Source organism: Drosophila biarmipes, chromosome 3R (assembly GCF_025231255.1).
Source record: "Drosophila biarmipes strain raj3 chromosome 3R, RU_DBia_V1.1, whole genome shotgun sequence".
Taxonomy (NCBI): Eukaryota; Metazoa; Arthropoda; class Insecta; order Diptera; family Drosophilidae; genus Drosophila; species Drosophila biarmipes.
Window position 1 is genome coordinate 13812696 of NC_066616.1, and position 12553 is coordinate 13825248.

The following is a 12553-nucleotide window of genomic DNA, read 5'->3' on the forward strand; positions in this document are numbered from 1 at the left end:
TTTTACTTTTGAAATGTAAAGATGAATTTTAGTATAAAATATGTTCCAATTTTTACCCAGTTTCCTACGCCATTTAATCGATTTTAATTCTTAGCTTTACGATTTTCTAAGTGTACTCATAGCAAAAAAAAAGGAAAAACTGAATATAAAACGTTGGCTTTACCCAGCATTCTCCTTCGACTGATGCTGTCTGCACTCAAAGCCATCACAATCGTTGCATCAAATTTGCACACAGAGCGGGAAGAACGATTGTCAATGCTTTTAGCCAAATGAACTCATGTTGCACATGGCCAAGTATAAATTTGATTGATCAAGCGTGTGTGTGGAATTTTAATTCAATGTTCAGACTTTATTGGGCCACTTCTAGTAGAGATCCACATTGCAATGTTGACAGCGGCCGTTGACAACGGTGTTACCACCCCTGCGGTAAATGGTGCCAGTGCCACCTCCTCCTGCCCTTCCATCGCTTCCCCGGGAAATCACCACATTGCCATCGTTCTGGGAAGAGGAGAAGCTGCGGTACTCCTGGCCATCCAGGTAGACGGGTTCTCCATGCGGATTGGGACCTGTTCGAGTGCATAATTATTCAATGAGTTCCCTAATTACTGGTTGGCAGAACAATAGAGACTTACAAGTCAGGCAGACGCCATTCACCACCACTGTGCCGGGATGAGCTGGAAATGATTAGCAAATGATGGATCCATTAGCAGTGCCGTTCAATAGCAATCCCGTCCAGCTTACCGCCAATCAGAGCCGGAATTAAAGCCAGCGACAGCAGCACACACGTCAGGTACTTCATTTTAAAGCCGATAGATGATCGCAGCGACTCTCACGCCGCTTATATAGTACGATCCGAATCAAAATCAATTTGCATAAGCCCGAATGCTCAGGGCTGTGCGCTGCTTTTGATTTCCACTGTACTATACACATTTATTTATATGCCCACAAATTTCCCCCGAGCACTATCAAATAGAATTCCATGGGATTTTCCTCATACGGTTTTGATAAAGCGCGACGTAATTGATTTCCTTGAACTTGTACGAAGAAATTTATGACAGTCACGCCCAAAAACGCAGTTTACAATTATTGTTAGAAGCTCTAAACATGAATGACAAGCGATTCCAGAGAATCACACCCCCATACATCTGTGCAAAACTGGTTTCTAATCGAAAGTCGTGACTCGTGAGCAGAACTTATTGACACTTAAAAGTGGGTTTGTTGACCAAACTAAAAAATAATTACCAAATAATAAAGTTTTATTTTGTAATTTTTGATAGGATGCAAGTACAAACATTAAGGCACAAAGAATTTAAATAAACTATATATATTGTTTGATATATTAAATAAAGAAAAACTCATGGTTTACAGAAGAGCTTTCTTTTTCAAACATATTTGTACATTGTATGTGATTTCATATAATATGGGTCCTTATCATGAAGGAGAGTATCTACTGAGCACCATGACTGATGCGCTTCTAATTGTTTTCGAAAAGTATCTGTGGGCAATTCCCTGCCGAGATTAATACTTACGTAGCGGTTTGCTAATACTGCGAAAGTTCTCTGCAGCGATAAGGTCTGTTTGGGTTCGGAATCGGAACGGGAGAATCGGTGATTGCATCGTATATAAGCGCCGTTGTGGATAGCACCTGGTCCAGACCAGTTCAGCCTCTTGATAGACCAGCACAATGAGACACCTGACGGCCCTGGCGATTCTCGCTCTTTCTGCCCTGGCTTTGACTGAGGCGGCTGTTTACATAGGAGGCGGTTGCTACGACTGTAAGTTAATCCCCCTTTATACACAGGGTTTTTATTAGAAAGTACAGTAGTTGGGGAGTAAAGTTCTCTTGTGGATTTAGCCTGGGATTAACAACATTCAATATTAAATATTAATTAAGGTAATATTATCCTTCACAAGAGAGCTGAGAGTCGCTTTTAGTTTCTATAGCGACAATCCCTGTTAATATGTAAAAGGTGTAAAGCCAAATCGAACCGCAATTGAGTAACCACAGAGAACTCATTTAAATGACACTTTTAGGTAATCCTCCCGGAGGCCAGGGACCAGGAGTCTACACAGGTGTCAACGGTGGGCGAGGAGGAGGAGGTGGAAACTACTACAACAATGGAGGAGGAGGCGGAGGAGGTGGCCGCCGTCCAGTTTATTCGGGCAACTTTGGCCCCGGTTACAGCAACGGAGGAGGCGGTGGAGGAGGTCGCGGAGGCGGTGGTGGTTACGGAGGTGGTTACGATGATGACGGTCTAACGCAGATTATAAGCGGTTGAGAGTATAATCTGGAGGCTTTGCTACCGCTAAGCCCCGCAAATGAGCGAAAGCCGGCTGATATTTAGATTGTATATAGAGTAAAATAAATAAATAACAAACAGATACGAGACCTGTTTATTGAACGTATTATATACTGCACACATAGCAAAAAATGCGTGTAATTACATATTTTGTATACATGTATCGGCGTACTAAATACCTGTAGTATTTTTGTATTTAAAATGATAAATATGGATTTAAGATTCATAATTAAAATCATTGCACGTGTTAATTAGGCTTATTAACGACTATTAAGTGTTTTTAATTAAATTTTATTCACAGCCATCGCACCACATAAAAGACGGTAAATTCGTTTAATTATTCCGCATAATAAAGCGCTAGTTGATGTTGTGAAAAGTTCATTATTTAACATTCCGTTTTGGCCTTAAATAGTGCAGAAAAAGCTAAGTTCTTGCCCGTCCAAAATAATATTTATTTTACATTTACTTGGCTGTTTATTTGAAGTTAAATTGTTGCCATAAATTTGCCAACAAAAAGCAAAAACTCAACAACAATTTGGCGTCTTTAAGGGGCACTCCCCCTTTATACGAACTCTTCAGTACAAATAATTTTCAATGCACATTTTTGCCTTTCACAAAATCAATATAAAAATGTAACTATTGGTATTTAAGGCCCACAAACCTTTACTGGATTTTTGATTGGCTACGATATAGGAAATATTTTATGGCAAGGTCGAAATTTGAATGGGCAAAAGTCATAAACTGATGAGCGAAATGCTTTATGAGTAGGATTAGAATTTTCCCCTGCCTTTTGGTCGATACTCAAAATGATTTGTGTGAATTTCACCCAGGGGACTGCCTCTATATACCTGGATTTACAGCCCTTCAGATTCATATTCCAACTGTGCTTACATTTCCCCATTTTATGGGGAAATAAATTTGAGCGTGGTAAAAATGAATAGGAGGCAATTTGATTAAAGAGTGCCAAAAATGAACCTTTCAGAAATTAATTCTTAAAAGCTGTGCCCCGCGTAATCAGAATTCATTGCATACTTTTTGCACTTGCAATTACAAATGTAAATTGCATCTGGTGCTGCATAAATTATTCGTTAAAGAGTAGAAAAAGTTGAAAAGTAACTTACTGTTGGCCATGGCAGCGTCCGTATTTTGTGGTCGAATCAGCGCAAGTCCAGCAAATGGAAATAATTGATAAGCATTTCAAAGTTTCAGCCCCTGTACTTATCGGTCTTAATTACACTCTTAACCTTGGTAAGTATGCAACGCATCGAATTTCCGAAAAGTTGGGGCTCAAAACCGCTGGGTGAATCCACCGCCACTTAATTGATTCAATTACAAGTTCGATTTTTGTTCGCTCAAGGATTTCGGCGAGCTTAGCTTAACGACCCGGAATCAAATTTGGGGCCATTATAATTATCGCCATCATAGAATGCAGTCGGTTGATTGTGTTCTGAGGATATTTTCAACTTATGGAAAATCTTTTTATAATCCGGCTTCACTTCATTTTAGCATGCACATGTGCATTGCACATCCTTTATTCTGGGAAGGATGGCTTGCTTTCCACTCTCTGAAATGTGTACTTACCTTAGCTATTTATAGTTAAGCCTTTGCCTTCCCTGCACATTTCTAATTAAAATTCCGAAACGGAAATAGGCATTCCACTGAGCTGGTAATGTATTTAAGCTGCTGACGTTTAAATTCAAATGAATATTAGTCTAGCACTATTTAAATGTTAACGTGAATTAAGTTGATAGTTGCTAAGTAAATTAAATTGCACTCGTATATAACGACTAAAAAGTTTCAGAAGATCAAAGAGTGTAATTAGGCGTATGTATAGTATTTTACCTTATATATTTGGTCAAAGCTAAATTTGTAATGCTTTTTATGATGTTTTATAAATCGTTAGGAAAATTCCTTTCTTTTTGGTATGGCTTTATGTCATCGTAATTAATTTTTTTATCGTTTCCCAATTTCTACATAAACCAAAAACAGACATCTTTGATATGCAAATTATAATCCTCCCTTATCGAAATTCGACTTAAATACGGCTGGCATGTGATTGACAGCCTCAAACATGTATTGGACTTAAATTGGCGGTTGATAAAGCAAGTCAAAGGAACTATTAGGAAACCTCGAATGTGGCCCTTCCATCGATTAGAATTGTATTTTTCAGACTCATATAAAATGGCTTCCCATTTTTTAAAGCCACTTTTTGAATAAGTCACCTTCAACGAAACACCACGAGTCAGGAGCAAAAAGCACCACACCACGGAGGAGTAATTGAGATTCTCAGTGACGGGAACAAGGGACTGCTAATGGGGGGCAATGGGGGCTGGGTATGTGGGCTCCGGCAGAGCCATTAGCGTTCAATTTCCATGCTGCAAGGTAAAAACTAAGCGTGCTGGGGAAATTAACCTGGACCAGCCACCCCCGTTCGATGGCAACACGAGCAACTCTTAAACCTGCGAACTTTATGTTTCATATTGCAAAGTTTGCTGGCGAAAGCTGTGTGCCTCAAAAGCGGAAAATTAAAAATGTTTCCAAGAACCGCTCAATGTTTTACTCTTATTTCTTTACGATAATAATTGCGATTATTGTTTTTGTTTGATAGAATATAGATTCTTCTGTTGTTGCACTGGAAGGATGCGTTAAAAAAATGGAGTAAGTTATTTTTTGGTTTTTGATGTTTGCTTTATGATAGATAACAGTTTCAAAGGAGTGGTGAAAAAGTACACTTTTTCTATGAAACTGACATTCAACCGAAAACACCATCGCCAGAAAGCAACGATAGCAAAGGCAAAACTGTCAGTTCATCTTTCAGCTAAAAAGAAATAGGAAACAAAATGCAAAGGAATTCGGATTTAAGGAAAAATCTGACTGTGTCCGGGGGTGAATGTAAGAATGCATTCGCCTCCATAAATATGCTGAGCTCTTGCAAAAAGAAATTGCAAAATTGCAGAAATAAACAATTCCGGTAAAAAGATAGTTTTGCATATATTTATTTTTTCTATACTAAAAAAAAGTTACAATTTCTAAAATTAAAAAAAAAAAGGTGAGACAGTTGAAAACTGATTTTTTCCCAAAAAAAAGTTAAGCACTTTAGGATATCTATTGCTCCCGGTTAACACCATCAACAAAGAAAAGTTCAAGCTTTATGTAGGTGCCAATCAAAAAAAAATAAATACAAAAAGGGGAGAATGAAATTTCTAGTTGGACTTGAACTATTTTTTACATTTTTTAGGAATTTCATTCGCTGCCGCAACAGGTGTTTGCTTCGATATTGAAATTCAGATATTCGGCTTCCTTTGCAAAGTAGTATCTGTGTGTCACCTTGTATCTGCGGTTTCGGGGGAACTTTCCTATTGTCCTTCCAGCTGCGGTTGGCTCACCGATTAAAATAGAATTCGCAGGAAAGTACGGCGGTTTCAGGCACTGGTAAGCAGATTCCCACAGCGTTCTGGATGACCTTTGCCAGTAAAACCACAAGTCCAGTACAACGTGAATATTCATTTATTTCGAAATATGCATTCAAGTTAGCTTAGCATACGAAAAACACAGAACCAGTGCCGCTATCCGACCCAGTAACCCGCCCGCCCAGCAATCTCGCCCCAACAACGACACTGGAAGATTCACAGACACGTAGAGAGAGAGGGCTCCTTTTTTTCTTGTTTCTTATCGATGGGTGACTAAGGGGAGCTCAAATGCTTGGCATTCTCATTGGGACAACTGCAACCCAAAACGAAAACAACAAACAAAAACAGGGAAAACTCAAGCTCAGACCAGCAGCCACAACCGCAGCTCCACATCACATCGCACCACCAAACGAGTGTCCTGGCCACATTTCGATTTACGGCCAGATCCGCACCGCCAGCAGCGTCAGCAGCAGCGTCATCGGCATGCCCATCCGCAGCCCCATCCAGTGCCACTTGTCCAGTCCCAGCACGGCTCCGTTCGAGGCGCAGATGTTCTGGAGGACGGCGCAGTTCCTGAAGTGCTTCTCGTCCGACAGCATTTTGGCCGTCTCGCGGGCGAACTCCGCCGAGTGCTTGTAGCACTTGTAGCGGGCGCTGTTGTAGATGCAGTTCTCGTACGCGTAGCGGGCACTGGAAAAGGACCGAAACTTGATTGAAATCGATTCCCTGAAAAGTCATTCCCCGCCGCCTGCGGGGGCGGGCAATTTAGTTGCCTTGGTCATGGCAAATAGGTTGTTACTCAAAAGGGACCCAGCTGCTTCCAGGAAAAGCTCGGCGCAGTACAAAAGGTTCGGTCAAAATTTAACAATAGCACCGAGGCAAAATTAAAAATCTTCTTCTCTGTCTTAAAAAAAATCTTCAATCAACTTGTTTTCCATTTTTCGCCAGTCAATGGCGAAATGCAATGGAAAATCCACAATTAAATTCCTCCCATTAAAAAATTTTGTCCTTTGTTACATTTTTATGGCCAACATGTTGTTTGTTTTCAAATATTATTTATGGGGCTAGATAATAAATAAATAAAAAACGGAAATTATTTTTTGCTGCTTCAGCTAACCAAGCTTCTACTAAAAGCTATAATACTTGAATTTTTTTAATTCCTCGCCAGTCGAATTTAATTAAAACTTTAACATTCCAACTTCACGGAGAGCACTAGCAATAGTTTCAGGTGCAAAACAGGAATAAAACATTTTAAAAAGCGAAATCATTCCTTCTTTAAAATGTTTTAACCCTATATTTGCAACCAAAACGTTGAATTTTATTTAAGGGAATAATGGTTTAAATAATAATATTAAAATGTGTTTAAAAGAGTGCACCCCACAATGAAAATTAAATATAAACTTTTATTTTCAAGACAGTCTTAATTTATATTTTAATTATTTTCCTATCTGCTCCTAGCCATTAAAAAAACAATTAAAATAGGTCTTAAAGTTTTCAATTTCCATGTTAATTTTCTCAGTTTTCAGAAGCCTTAAAATTGTTCTTTAAAACAAAGTACATGTTGAAGGCAGAAGAATATTATTTTAACAAGCCGGCACCTTAAATAAAAAATATTTACTTCGGAATATTGTAATTTGGGTGAGTAATGGAGTGTTGGCGTTCGGGAAAGCAGCTCGTTATGCAGTGAAAATATTTAGTCAAGCATACCAGCAGAATTCGAGGAACTTTTCGCTGGCGTTGCGCCTCTCGTCGTGCACCTCGTCGCTGAGGATGCCCTCGAACTCGGCCGTGCAGGTGACCCAGTCCATTTGGATGTGTGCGAAGCAGTCCTTGTGCCGCAGGTAGTCTGCAAACAGGAGAGCGATGGGGATCGGGGTGTTCTTCAGATTCGTTTATAAATAATGCCCTTGCCCCGTGCCTTTGTGCACTTTAAAGCCCCTCATGTTGGGCGCCCTTATTTGTGTGACTTGGCGGGGGGCTTTTCTCCCTAATCTCGGTGTTTTTGTGTATATTGTGAGGGATGCGTGTGTGCCCGCCACTTCGGCGCCTTTGGGTATCCGCGTGTTTTCCCCAAGTGTCAACTTGGCAAATTGATTGCCAACAGTTTTCAAAACAGGCCTCTTAAATTTCGCCAAACTTACCCCGCTGAAAGTCGGTGTCGCCGCAGAATTTGTAGAAAAATCGACGGGCGCCCTCCACATTGTTCTTGAACGTGCCCAGCTTTCGATCGTCCAGGCAACGCTTCGAGTAAGTATCGAAGCACCTCATGCCGCGGTTGAATATGCTGCAATATGTAATTCGATTTCAGCGAGGGACAATTGAGTGAGGTCTAATTGAGTGCCACTCATGTTGCCTTCGCCCCCGGTGGCTCGACTGCTGTATGAATAAATTGTGTCTGACTTTAATATTTCTGCAAATTAAATGAACTGATTTAACTGATCTAATAAGGTTCCTATTGCTTTAACAGAAAGTTTCGTAGCACACTTAGAAATCCAATTAATTTTTTAATAAACAGAAAGTAAAGTTATTTGAACTATACGTTAATGTTAACACAAATGGATGTCTATCGCCGTTCAAAAAATATTGTACTGAATGATTAAGTCATATTAGAAATTCCCCTAATCTGAGATATTTTAGTGGAATCTAAGAGGTGCAATAAAGGTTATTAAAATTACTATTATTACAAATTATATTGTCCTGGCTTAAATGAATTTTTCCTTTACGAGCACATAATTAAATAAGTCTGCATTTCACATTAGTCTCTTATTGGTTTTGTTCGCCTTTTCCAGGTAATACTAATCAACTTACAATTCACTTTGGTGGCAAAATATTTTAAAACAAAAACCATTATTCGAAAATATGGTTAATGGAGTGCCCAAGTTATGGGCCTATAAATATTATTACCGTCTGCCGTCACCAGAAAATATTAATAGAGCACTTCAATTAGTGAATTGGCAGCCCACCAATGCCAAATGTCAGCTTATTTATTTGTCGTTAAAAGGCAAAATAATTAATTGTCGTCGCGGTTTATATGTTCTTAACCTTGCAGTACCCTCAAGTGGTTTCTTGCGGTTGAAGTTAGGCAGTGCAATAACCACATTTTCCCTATAATTAGTTTTCAATCATCGTTTTCCGTTTTGACTTCTCTAAAAATCTTTTGTCACCCAAAAATAATATACGAGCACTTAACTTGGCCCCTTGAAGGCGGCCAATTTATTTTTGGCACTTAAAGCCGGCATAATTAATCACCTCCTCGGAGGCGCAGACAGGATTCCTGTCTTAATGGACCCAACTCAAGTCCCCTGTCGAAGCGGCGACGTGCCTGAATAACTTTCGTCCCTGCGGCAAGGGCAAAAATATGAATAAATCGCCATCCTTAAGCGGCTAGAGTGGGCAATCAATAATGTATATCCCCCTTTTTCGCACTCGATTTCAGCATGTCGAATGGCCTACTTGCACTTTTGGGTGATGTCCTTTTTGCTGATGGCTGTCTTGGTGTTCTGCAGGAATTCCATGAGATGCGGCGGCAGATCCTTGAAGCACTCGTCCACCATTTTCTGCGTGCTGCCGCACTCCCCGCCCACCGCCTCCTCCGCCACCTGGGATATATTCCCTTCGTTCTGGGCCAGCACCACAATGGCCGCACCGAGCAGGGCGACGAGGTAAACTAAAATCACACTGCACAGCGAGCTTCTCACGCACATCCTCGCAGGACACTTGTTGCCACAGTTCGACCGATGGGATGTCAATTGATCTGTTTCTTGGCACTGTTTTCGATGGCCAAACCAACCGCACGAACGTCTGAAAACGCACTGAAAGGGCCAACAGCAGGCAGCTTCTTTAAAAAGCACTGTAAAGGACCTCTGTTAACCCACTGTTAAGTGTGCGCATGCGCCCCTTCGATATCAGCACGTGCTTCATCCTTTGTTTACAACACAAGGATAGCCGACTTTCTAACAGGTAGACTAGTGTCCCATCGCCACCCTCGATGAGATGGGGTCCTGCATAAATTAGCGTCCACTTCAGCGAGGCCAGGTGTGGATGGTTGCGATGGGTTCGCTCCAGGACGAGTTTAAGTGATTGATTGTCCTCAAACATTGCCGGCAAACCCTTTCAGGCAACCGGCGCTGGTTTCAAGGTAATTAACTCACCTGTGCACAGCTCTCCCCCGGGTGCAGTATTACACAATTTAAATACGAAATGCCTGTGCTGGGTTTCTTATTGTCTGGACTTCGGCTTGTCCAGTCTGGAAACCCGACACGTTTTTCCTTGGCCACAGAAACACCCTCACAATTTGTTATACAATTAGATTTCATTAGCATGTTATGTTTGGGTTTTGCGACCGGCTTCGTTTTACATTGGGCTTAATTGAAGGACATGGATTTATTATGAATGCCTTCCAGCAAGCGGAGTAGGTACAGCGAATTATTTTGAAGACAACTCAAATGGTATTTCAATATAAATATTTATTTACATAAATACAAATAAATTATTGGTATCTTATTTATCCGCTAGAGCCAATTGTGCACTCTTTTACTTTGAATTAAATGGGTTTATTTACCTTCAATTGCATAAAAAATATTTTAAAACTGTCGATGTCAACAAATTTCTGCTACAACGGCAACAAGCTGCCAAAAAAGAACTGCAGCAAAAAATTGTACGAAGTGCAATTACTGAAAATGCATATCGATTGACGGTTCTTAATAAGTTCATTCTGAATGCAGAGAGGACGCAGTTTTCAGCATCAGAAATGTATTAAATTCCATTTATTCCTCATAAATCCAACAATCTGAATTTTACAAGAAATTCGCTTGTACTTTAAATCTGATTTTTGTATAAGAGCTAAAGGGTCTTCCAAATGAAATAAAATAGATGAACCTATTTTTTATAAACATTTATTTATGCAAAAAGTTATACATAATCGTGCATACATACAGTCGTACATATGCAATTAATTACATGTGCGTATTTGATATATTATAGGGTTTTGAACATATGGATTATCTCACAACTAATCAATGATTTCCTCTCAAAAGTATGCAGTTAAGATGATAATGCTGGCAATGGATGAATAATGTTTCTGCAGCATTCGATTAAAGTAATGAGCGTAAAACTAAATTATTTAAAACGTTTCTTTCCTTTCGGTTACACAATCATCGTTATTATTACATGTCCTTCTTGTTAAAATCAATTCTGAACTAATCATATGCAAGGTTTGCTACGATTGCACGATCGCCGTTGTTATCAATAAAAGTTATACATTATGATTACGTTTAGTTATATTATAGGGTTAGTCCACTGCCATGTGCTTGAACTTCGTTTGTTTCTGAGTATAAGTCTCACATTTCGCAGAATAATTTCAACAGGTTCTCTGTATGCTTCTTTAAGTTTTTTTTATTATTAAACATTATTTTGATTGGTGCCAATTATACAGTTTAAGGCACATATTTATAACATTTCCTTCTCCAACAAAAATTAATGAAAATTCTTTAATTCAAAATAAAGTTTGCAGCTACTTTGCGTTGGGTGCAGCGGCTGCTTTGTACCATAAATTAAATGCATTTACTTTCGCTTTCTATTTTTGTTCTGCGCTAATCTTTCTGCATTTACCTTAGGAGTTTCAGTTACAAATAAGAAATAGATACACATTCAATTGAGAGTTATAACAATGCGCGATCCCATTATTGGCGGCGTGATATTTATTTTAAATTAAAGAATTCTTCTTTTGTGGCCATCGCTTTCAAGAACAATTATTCGGTTAAAAAAGTTATTTTCTTTTTATTTCTGCGTATAATACATTAGCTTTAAAATATTTAAAATAATTTAAGTTTAGCGTTTAATTGTACATTATGAATGCTCGATGCTACCATCGAATTATGCTTGTTTCATTAACTAAATATGGCTGTTAAATGTGTTTAGTATGATATTGTTGTTTCGCGCCTCGACCCCACTCACTTTTCACACAATCAATTCGAAGTGGGGTGCGGATATTTAGATGTAGTATAACATAATCAAAAAATACTTCATTAACAAGAGTTTGCGTCAGTGTAACAAAAATAGATTATTCTCAAACGACGGCTGAAAGAGTTGCATCCTTTAGAAAGCGTTTAACTAGTGAAAGATTCTTTTTCCGATACGAGTTAAAAGAGCAGATGCATAAAAAAATTAAAACAGTTTCGTATGTTGAGTTGAGTTTCTTGGATGAGATTCCGTTAACATGATTTTCCTTAGATTCGTTAAGGGGTTTTGGGGTAATTATATACAGACTTGTATATGCATTTTATATTTATATATATATATATATGTTTGCATTAAGTATGTTTTTGTTCGTTGAACTTTTACACTAAGAACTAACTTGTATTTTCCATTAGATTATGTTAATTAAACTAGGTTCTATGTTTGATTCTCTTATCAATTGTTTGCTTAATTGCCTTCTTTTGTTGCTGGCAAAACGTAACAGTTTAATGGCCACAAGATTCAATACATACTGATGTTGCTGCTGCTGTGTTGCTGTTGCTGCGGTGCTGCTGCAATTGTTGCACGTGCTGCATCTGCTGCTCGTGTGGCGAATGGGCTTGAGTGTTTTAGTAGTTGTGTCAGGGACATGTGGTGGCTCTGATTTCTGTTTTCTGGGCTTCTGAATTTTGGTTATGGTTTTTGTTTTTGATTTTGTTAGCTTCAGATATGCACATTCACAACACACACTTGGCTCCGCTTTGGGCCTGGCTGGGATGCTGCTGCTGCTTGGCTTCCGTGCTCTTCTACGGCAGGCGATGGATTCATGGTTTCATGGCGGATGTGGGAGCGGATTGGTAGTGTGTTTAGGATGTTTGTTTGGTTTCC

General features: G+C 39.2%; 4 protein-coding genes across 10 annotated transcripts in view; 1 reads left to right on the forward strand and 3 right to left on the reverse strand.

Annotated features, from left to right (window-relative positions):
- Positions 1–323: 323 nt before the first annotated feature.
- Positions 324–913, reverse strand: LOC108031178 (bomanin Bicipital 1). The gene is made up of 3 exons (XM_017104398.3): positions 742–913; positions 633–674; positions 324–566 (listed from the first exon to the last, which is right to left on the reverse strand). Exons 1-3 carry the CDS (start codon positions 797–799, stop codon positions 364–366), a joined length of 303 nt encoding a protein of 100 aa, XP_016959887.1. The 5' UTR covers positions 800–913; the 3' UTR covers positions 324–363.
- Positions 914–1625: 712 nt separating this feature from the next.
- LOC108031135 (uncharacterized) lies at positions 1626–2384 on the forward strand. Its single transcript, XM_017104350.3, has 2 exons — positions 1626–1775; positions 2035–2384. The coding sequence occupies exons 1-2, from the start codon at positions 1685–1687 to the stop codon at positions 2277–2279; spliced, it is 336 nt and encodes a 111-aa protein (XP_016959839.1). The 5' UTR covers positions 1626–1684; the 3' UTR covers positions 2280–2384.
- Positions 2385–5797: 3413 nt separating this feature from the next.
- On the reverse strand, positions 5798–9796 carry LOC108031431 (uncharacterized). Its single transcript, XM_017104842.3, has 4 exons — positions 9164–9796; positions 7852–7994; positions 7418–7556; positions 5798–6400 (listed from the first exon to the last, which is right to left on the reverse strand). The coding sequence occupies exons 1-4, from the start codon at positions 9412–9414 to the stop codon at positions 6145–6147; spliced, it is 789 nt and encodes a 262-aa protein (XP_016960331.1). The 5' UTR covers positions 9415–9796; the 3' UTR covers positions 5798–6144.
- A 793-nt stretch (positions 9797–10589) lies between these two features.
- Positions 10590–12553, reverse strand: part of LOC108031430 (protein held out wings) — a 38440-nt gene continuing 36476 nt past the window's right edge. For 6 of the 7 annotated variants that reach the window (XM_017104839.3, XM_017104838.3, XM_017104841.3 and 3 more), the window contains exon 9: positions 10590–12471. The gene's annotated coding sequence lies outside the window, so the exon portion shown is untranslated. The remainder of the gene's footprint in view (positions 12472–12553) is intronic. The other variant, XM_044090939.2, reaches the window with a different exon arrangement.

Coding starts and splice junctions, on each gene's coding strand:
- LOC108031178 (XM_017104398.3), bottom strand. CDS start 799: ATGAAGTACCTGACGTGTGTGCTGCTGTCGCTGGCTTTAATTCCGGCT. Junction 675..741: donor AATTCCGGCTCTGATTGGCG/GTAAGCTGGACG, acceptor AATCATTTCCAG/CTCATCCCGGCACAGTGGTG. Junction 567..632: donor GAATGGCGTCTGCCTGACTT/GTAAGTCTCTAT, acceptor GCACTCGAACAG/GTCCCAATCCGCATGGAGAA.
- LOC108031135 (XM_017104350.3), top strand. CDS start 1,685: ATGAGACACCTGACGGCCCTGGCGATTCTCGCTCTTTCTGCCCTGGCT. Junction 1,776..2,034: donor AGGAGGCGGTTGCTACGACT/GTAAGTTAATCC, acceptor TGACACTTTTAG/GTAATCCTCCCGGAGGCCAG.
- LOC108031431 (XM_017104842.3), bottom strand. CDS start 9,414: ATGTGCGTGAGAAGCTCGCTGTGCAGTGTGATTTTAGTTTACCTCGTC. Junction 7,557..7,851: donor CGACACCGACTTTCAGCGGG/GTAAGTTTGGCG, acceptor TCCTGTTTGCAG/ACTACCTGCGGCACAAGGAC. Junction 6,401..7,417: donor AAGTTCCTCGAATTCTGCTG/GTATGCTTGACT, acceptor GTCCTTTTCCAG/TGCCCGCTACGCGTACGAGA.